The 8918-nt window shown below is 39.9% G+C and overlaps 1 protein-coding gene across 1 annotated transcript; it reads left to right on the top strand.

Moving 5' to 3' along the window:
• The first annotated feature begins 331 nt into the window (after positions 1-331).
• LOC136426846 (plasminogen-like) lies at positions 332-7632 on the top strand. Its single transcript, XM_066415566.1, has 6 exons — positions 332-401; positions 1185-1301; positions 4222-4467; positions 5477-5722; positions 7187-7315; positions 7625-7632. Exons 1-6 carry the CDS (start codon positions 332-334, stop codon positions 7630-7632), a joined length of 816 nt encoding a protein of 271 aa, XP_066271663.1.
• The last annotated feature ends 1286 nt before the right edge of the window (positions 7633-8918 follow it).

Below are 8918 nucleotides of genomic sequence, written 5' to 3'. Positions count from 1 at the left end.
CGCCTGTGACCAGCTTTGTCATCAACTGTGGTTAAAAATACCTTTTCGTAATCAGTTCAAGTAAGCCTTCTCAAAAGTTCGCGTCGGTTTCCATGTGTTTCGCACGTCATAAGGTAACACAAGATGGCATATGCGATGCTAAGGCTTGATTAACTGTGACAATTCGATTTCGAATGCTTTTAGATATTTGGCAAGTAGTAAAGTTGATTAACGGACAAAAACATTTGCCCTGTCCTTCTGGCGCACATCGTGGTCTTTCATTCCGTTCTTGCGTATTCCTAATTAAATCCAAACAGGTAGGTAATGAATTTACAAACCAATTACATAGAAGATGCTGGGACACAAAACAGTCGGATCGTGGTGTAAAGACTTTGCGGTGTTGCCTGGGAACACGCTACTTGGTAAGTTGTGTGTCAAGATAGCGAAACGGTGAAACAATCAAGGATAAAGACCACTCGTAAGTCATCTTTGCATTTCCACATACAAATGTGTATTATTAACCAATTCCCATTTTAAGTATTTTCAAACAGTTTAGAGCAAATGATGCCGTGGTTTTAATCCCATTTCTGTTGAGATAAGTTACTTCTAAAATTCCCCAAACGCACCAAGCAAGTTCATTTTTGTTGTTTTAGCTATCTAAGGAAAATTGGAAATATCTTCGATTTTCCCTTCAAGAAAGAACTGAAAGAAGAAAAATGTGTGATGTATTGTCATATAGTGCATTTAATTTTTACATGTTTTGTTGCAAATAACGAAAACTTCTATATACGTATTTTTAGTTTTCATACCTTGTATTTCGAGAGGAGGCAGATTTGATGGAAGCTGATAAATGCTTAGTCTCTTTCTTGACCGTGTTCATGTTGATTTTCGGCATGCTTTATTGAAACTTGAAACATTCTCTGCTCTGATCTTTTTTTCGTATCATTATCAGCAGGAAATGTCGAGATGGAATTCTGGACCTTCCACAAAACATCAGTTCTCCTGTGTATTTCCGCCCTATGCTGTTGTACGAGTGTCTTCAGTATAACGACGCTACAAGCAGCCCACTTAAAAGGTCTTTACATTCCTCCATTTACAAGAGATTGTTTTGTAATTATGTTTAAAAAAAAAAGGTTTTGACATATGATGAATTTTAAAGCTGCCTTTTACTAACGAAAGAGTTTTAACTGAAGCACATTTCCCAGCCCGGTTGGCAGAAGTGAAGACAAAGATTGATGGAGTGACAGTGAGAGTTGTGAACATTCGGGAGTCGGTCACCTTAATGGCGCAGCATGGTTTTCCCACTATAGCTCCTGTTGCTGGTAAGTTTTTCTGATTTATCTTCTTTTCGGCAGAAGTCTTTTGGAGTTTTGGCAAAAAAATATTATCAAATAGAGTTCGGCAATCCCATACCTTCGCCAAATGGTGTTAACTTGTATGAAAGATGTGTTCGAAAGGTGTTTGTCTGAAAGGTGTTTTATGGATTGCAAACTTACGGTACATGTATGAAGATGTTCACATTCAACTAACTTCCGAATGCAGGTATCAAATTACCGTCATTTACAACTTTGAAATCAGCATTTTCTAACCAATTAAGCAAATCATGTCCTTATTTACATAATCAATATATAAATCGGGTTTCCTCTCTATGTCACAGTTCTTAGTTCACGTGTATTGAAGCGCCATAGAGAAAAGCACTGCCCACATGTTGACCCCAAAATCCCAGCCAGTCACACTGTCCATATGGTGTCCTCGGAAGTGGGTGTCCTCGTATGTAGGTCATCATTCCAAAAATAGCTCATTGAAAGGGAATTTCAACTTTACCTCATAATTGTGTAAGTAAGGCTCTGCTTTGAATGTAATGCATTTCACTATGTTCAACATCGCCATCGCCTGCCCAAAACAATGAGAATCCACCAAACCCTGCTTGATTTATCCTCCTCCCAAATTTAGATTAAGAAATGCACACTGTAGTACCGTGTGCTCCCCCAAGAAAACCCTTTTTTGAAGTTGACCTTCAGTTCCCCGACCCCCAACAACCTATTAAATTCCATCACGAACCATCCAATTTCTCTTGAGTTAGGCCGCGAACAAATAAACCGACAAACACAGAACCCCCCCCCCCCCGGACGACCCATCTTCGAACTTGACCTTCGTCTCCCCAACAGTAACATTCCTCCATAGCATCAAGAATTATATCGCTAACACCGTCAATTCATAAATCCGGACCAAAAATATACCCTACTTCCTACGGCGAAGGCAAGAACAATGATACATGTAGTTCCATGTGAAGTTTATGCAGGTATCCACTACAATCTAATATTCTTCTACACGTTGCAAAGATATAAGGTTTCTCTACAAACTAAACATACAACACACAGCTTAACGCACATGCTATGGAAATATTGAAGCATTCTCGTATGCATAACTACACAAAATCACTCCTTAATGTGGATCGAGTTACATTTTCTCAACGGTCATCTGCTAGTTGGACATATTCTGTCACTTGTGCTTTCTCCTGACTACTTTCTTGAAAAGCTCAAATTCCACACACAACTTTGGTGCAAATCCTGATTTACATTGTGGTCATAACCGTATTTGATATGTTCTATTTTGAACACTAGACAAGATTACTGTTACAGCAGTAAGACTCCTTAAACGATGTTCATATAGATCAAAGGGGTTCAGTTCTGACTGTTCATATATAAGAAGTCAACAAAATCAAAAGAAACGACCTAAGCTGCAATTGCACCGTCTGCCGTTTGACTTGCACTTTGTAATTTGATTATTCAATTGAAATATGATCCTCTGCAGGAGACCTACAGGTAAACAGAATGAACTTCAGGTTTTAAAAACTCAATAGTTGTTCTCAACTTAAACAACTTGTAAAAAATTCATGCCAAGGTTGCCCGATTTCTAACAGAGCAGATAGATGTTCCAACCACCCCAGCTGCACCCGCTACAGGTAAGACTCTACAATGATTTTGATAACATTGGAAAAGCGGTTTTGAAGATTATAGGTTACCGAAAGAACTAAGTTAAACATGGTGTCACTGAAGATTTAAGTTCGTTATCGGTACGTTGGTTTGAACATATCCTTAGCCCTCTCCAGACTGGGGGGGGGGGGTAAAAATGCCCGCGCCAACTTTGACATCGTATAACTGCCGAACGACATATGCTACGACTACCAAACTTGGTGACTTTTTTTATGATAGTATAAGTTTATCATTTTTCGTGATGCCATGGCAACGGGTTTCTGAAAGGCATTTAATGCAAAAATCAAAGATTTTTTTAGAACAATGATATTTCTTAAGTTTTCTTGCTAAACCACACTAGTTTTCCTACATGTATAGCATCATATGTAATGAGATGTAACTTTCATGATTTAATATTCATAATTCATGCTAATTTGATGACGTCATCGGTCAAAATCCAAGATGGCGGACCATTACACTATTTAAGGTATCAACAGGCTTTTTCGCCTTCAAAATTGTCACTATGTGGCATTTTCTTTACCAGAAACATTTAGATAAACGTTTCTAGTCAATTTTTTGGGGTCATAAGTGGAAAAAAGTATTTTCGAAAATTTCAAAATGGCCGATCCAAGATGGCGGATCCAAAGGGGTCGCTAACAACACGTGACGTCATTTAATGACGTCATTTTGACGTCAACGTAGTAACCATTTACGTGATATGTCTGGTATACCTTTAAATCAACAATACATACTATTTTCGTTAATACCTTCAGATATTACAGGAATTCCCTATTTAGCCAATAAAATCACATCAATGCCGTCATAATTACGTCATATTACGTCATGACGTCACCAAAATTTCAGGAATTATAAAACTTTACATAAATATCACTCATTACAAATTTGGGAATGATACTTGTGAGATGTTGTGATAGGAACGTATAAGAAATCGCAACGAAAGCGTGCTACGATTTCCAAGAATATCGCATACGATGGCAACATTGCGTATATTTCAGAGACGTATCTTATATATTGTTACAAGGTGATAAACAATGTTATGAAACGCTACGATATCTAGAACACAATTACCATCCGGTAGTACGTGGGTAACCACAGCCCTGTTAGTCCCTTCCAGCTCGTGTGCCCTACAAGCTAAGCATCATACTCAACATCTGCCTTCATAACGATGTCTTCCCATCCCAAACTTGATGATACCCCACCCACTTGAAAACCAAGACAGCGTGTGTTGATAACTCTCTTTTTAAAGCCGTTCAACCAGGAGATTGCCAGGTGGGAGATGGAGCAGCCTACCGAGGAACAGTCTCTGTGACCAGAACAGGCAAGACGTGTCAACGCTGGGACAGTCAGACGCCCCATGAACACAGCGCAACACCCGCTAAGTACCCATCATCCGGACTGGATCACAGCTACTGCCGGAATCCGGACGGCGAATTCGGAGTTTGGTGCTACACCACGGATCCCAGCACTAGATGGGAGTATTGTGACGTCTGTGGTAAGGTCTGATTATGTAACTTTGACGTATCCGTATTCATAGAGTTCCGCTGAAAGAGCTCGTAGTGGAAACGTGATGATTCAATGTTGTGGGTTACCCATTTCCTCGGATTCGTTGCATTTGCAATATTTCGATGTTTGGGCACTAAGTTATTTAATTATAGAGATAAGAAGCCAAGTTGGGTCGATTACTTGTATACAATGGTCTACACATGTCCATACAATGGTCTAAGGTAGTTACGGTTAAAACTAGTTACGGTTACAGATAATTACGGTCACAGATATTTACAGTTACAGAGAGAGATGCTACTTATTATTTATAACTTCAGTATATACAATCTACTGTCGGAGAGACAAACGTGGTACTAGCCTTCGGAGCCCAGGCTGCATCTGGCTTCAAAACTGACGCTCAACCAATATGCTAATGTTGCTCTCACCAGCTAGCCTCGCTATTGGCTAGTTCCCAATATGATATAGTCACTTGGTAAGGGCTTGGTATAGATTACTTTCTTCAAACATCTACATATGGCTTTAATATAATACTTCCTACCCTACGTCGGCTATCCAGACTGTTACACATTTTTGGGTCCTTAGTCAATGAAGACATTAAGCTGGCATCCAGTTGCATTCTACTGTACGTGTGGTTTGGCCGGGATCTCTTCGGGGCAGAAGGGCTTTCCGGCCCCGGGGTAATCTTTGGCACTCAGAGGTAGTTTTGCGTGGTAGGAGTTCAATGGTCCCCCGTTTATCGTGATGGAAAATTACACTTCTATCGTGTAAGACATCCACCTAGTGCCTGAGATAACCCTGACGACAGAGAGCTTTGTCTGATTCCTAGTCGTTGATTGAGGCACTAAGGCGGATCCGTAGAAAATGTGTGCCCTACATGACAAACTAATCACCATTACTCCACATCTGCCTTCATAACGATGTCTTCCCATCCCGAACTTGATGACACCCCGCCCACTTGAAAACCAAGACAGCGTGTGTTGATAACTTTCTTTTTAAAGTCGTTCAACCAGGAGATTGCCAGGTGGGAGATGGAGCAGCCTACCGAGGAACAGTCTCTGTGACCGGAACAGGCAAGACGTGTCAACGCTGGGACAGTCAGACGCCTCATGCGCACGACAGGACACATGCTAAGTACCCATCATCCGGACTGGATCACAGCTACTGCCGGAATCCGGACGACGAACGCGGAGTTTGGTGCTACACCACGGATCCCAGCACTGTATGGGAGTATTGTGACGTCTGTGGTAAGGTCTGATTATGTAACCTTTACTTCTGTGTTATTATCTCCTTCCATATTTATCAGTTATTACACCTGCGCGAGCTCCTCGACATGTCAATGTTTGCATGCACATCAATCAATATCCTTTAAGGACTACACATCTACACATCAAGCAATATCCTTTCAAGGACTACACATCTACGCATCAATCAATATCATTTAAGGACTACACATCTACACATCAATCAATACCTTAAAAGTGGAACGTAACCGTGTTGCGATGGGAAGGGCGTTAGGAAAGGATAACGATGCTCAGTTTGGCATGTTGGTGGGATATGGCATCATTTCCGAGTAAAACAATGGACCTTAGAATAGTGAAATGGAAAATGTTACTGTAAGTAATGTTTTAAACACGATATTTTGAGACGGAAATGATGCCGTAGCATCTCCGGTTCCAGCGCCACCTACCTGGAGGGTGAGTCCTGCACCTAAAGCTGTGACGGCGGTTATTTTGTGGACCGCGGTACCCGGGGTCGAACCTAACGTTATGGGACCTGGGACGCGCCGAACCTCTTAAAACTCTCAAATGTTCAATGTAATATCAACAAGGAACGTCAGCAAAAGAGGAAATTATTGGCGACGCCTTATGGGAGAGCCAAATGACTATCAATCATAATAATCCACAAACAATCATCACCTAACGAACAGGCTTTTGTGTTGTATGAATAATACACCGATATCGCGATCCCATAGCCCGTCCACCTCCGTCAAAGCGTAGATATGCAAATTAAACCATTTTGACGGACATGCAGCAACTATATGTCTCGTTGGCCGAATCGCTAATTGAAATGTTGTCATTGGTTGAAGATATTTAGTGATATAAGTGTTTGCTTCTTTTCGTTCTTTCCATTTCATCCATCCTTCTTCCTCATTTCATTTATTCCATCTGCAACAGGTAACACATCTATAATAGGCATTTATGTATGTTTTGCGTTAATTGATGATATGAATAAGCATAGAGGTATTTTATCCTTTATCATAGAGCTTATTTTTGTTGAAAATATGGAACCGGTTTGGTTTGCAGTTTGATTTGTATTTATCGTCAATTGAATATCATAATTAGACTTAACATTAACGCGCGAGGCTAATCCAATATAATTTGTTTTGTATATGTATTTTTTTCTCTCCGCAGACGACGTTTCCACATGAAATGGGGTCTGCGGAGAGAAAATGATTGTACATAATGTTTCCGGAGCTAATATAGTCAGATGCAAGACTCTTCCCAGCCCTGTATACTAAATGTTGTTCCATTATTTCATGTTTACTTAAGAATATTAGGTTATCACATTTATGAATTGGCATTGCTTACATGAGCGAGTTTAACCTGTTCCATCGCCGTGTTGTTCTCGCCCTGTGCTGTCCCATCCCTGTGCTATTCCATCCCTGTGCTGTTCCATCCCCGTGCTGATTTATCCATGTGCTGTTCCAGCGTGCTACTGGGAAGGTACAGCTGTGTTTTGCGACCCTGGTGACTGTGACCGGGGCAGCTACGTGCGGAGTGACAAGTGTGGAGATGGACTCTGCTGCTGGACGGGCACGAAGATATACTGCTGTGATGGTGAGACATTTCTTCCAGTGCAATTATTTGTGATATTCACAAGAAATCAATTCACAATCGTATATACAGACAGATAGCTAATCTATGACGTCAGGTGATATAATAGAAAGAGATATATAGATAAAGACGGATAAAGAACCATGTTACCAATGCGTTGTGAAGACAAAACCCTCATTGGAAGTATAATCGTAAAATTCTTACACAATAGCAACGATTTCATTTCTGTTAACTTTGACTCTGAATTTACTTGAGATCCACAGTTACCTTATACAATATTACTGTAGCTATTCTTCCTGTGGTCCTTTACAGGTGTGTAGAACGGTTTTACCTGGCCGTGCGGCTGACTAAGGTGACGACATTGCGGGGTTTCATCTCATTTTGACAACATGTTTGATTTTTTTGGACAAGTCATTCGTACACACTAGTTAGAATGAGTAACTAGTTAATCAGTGTTGAAGTGTACGACAATCAGTTGCTAACCCCACGCAGGGGCGTGTCACATGGCAGGGAGCTAAGCAATTTGCACAACTTCAGTCAGTTTAAATGTCGTACTTCTCGCTTCATGCCACTCTACGATGTTGTGTATAGCTCCTGGGCGCCTTGTGAGCAACGAATCCGTGTGTTAAATTAATTAATTAATGTATTTGGATGTAAGTATTGTGATCAGTATCTCTTCATATAACATTTCCAAGGTGATTTCAATGCGCATCGTAGTGCACTGCAACTTAGCCGTAGGGCTATAATTATGTTCTTTTAAGTGTGCTATCTTATGTACCTGTAGTAATAAACCAATTCATCCCACTATCTCATCTCGAATTGAAGAAATCTCTGTTCTTGAATTTCAAAAATATGTTTGACTTATACCTAAATAAATTGAATATCAATGTAATTTAGCAGACAAATTCTCGGAGCTCTGAAACACATACATACGACAACGTAGAATAATTCTATTGAGATTATATTAATGTGAAAAAATCGTTCTATTCAGTTAAAAATGTGCCCAAACACTTTGTCAGAGGCTGTGCGTGACGAAAAGTATGGAGTAGTAAAACTCTAGTTTTTTTTTCTTATTCTCAATGAATGATGCCCAGTTTTGAACAATGATAATTCAAGAAGTTGAGTCGAACAACATGGAAGGTTACGAGCGACAATTTGAATATAAGTTCTAAACTGGATTCATGCGGCTCCAGCGGTCTTACGATTCATGCAGATTAGAGTAGCTAGACTAATAGGCACACAAAAAACGGAAATGTGATGTCGATCAGATCTCCATAGATACGGTATCCAGTGCATTTTATTGTATTGTACATCATTGGAAAGCTTGTCTATTACCTCGAACAATGATATTCCGTTTGTTATAATCGTACATTCACGGTTTGAGAACAGGAGCTACTTTTTTGTGTAAGTTCAAAAATTGATAATACTGTTCAATTGTAAAGTAACAACGGAGAAACGAGTGATCAAATTTAAGTTTCCGAACTGTTTGTGTATTACCTTTCTGTTTGGAAAGTTGACATAAAATTCTATCTTATGATGCTGTATATCTTTTATTAAGTTTATCAACCTTTAAAGGGCATAACACACCAAAATACAAGATTTTTTT

Source organism: Branchiostoma lanceolatum, chromosome 2, assembly GCF_035083965.1.
Source record: "Branchiostoma lanceolatum isolate klBraLanc5 chromosome 2, klBraLanc5.hap2, whole genome shotgun sequence".
Lineage (NCBI taxonomy): Eukaryota > Metazoa > Chordata > Leptocardii > Amphioxiformes > Branchiostomatidae > Branchiostoma > Branchiostoma lanceolatum.
This window is presented reverse-complemented; position numbering and strand designations above follow the sequence as displayed.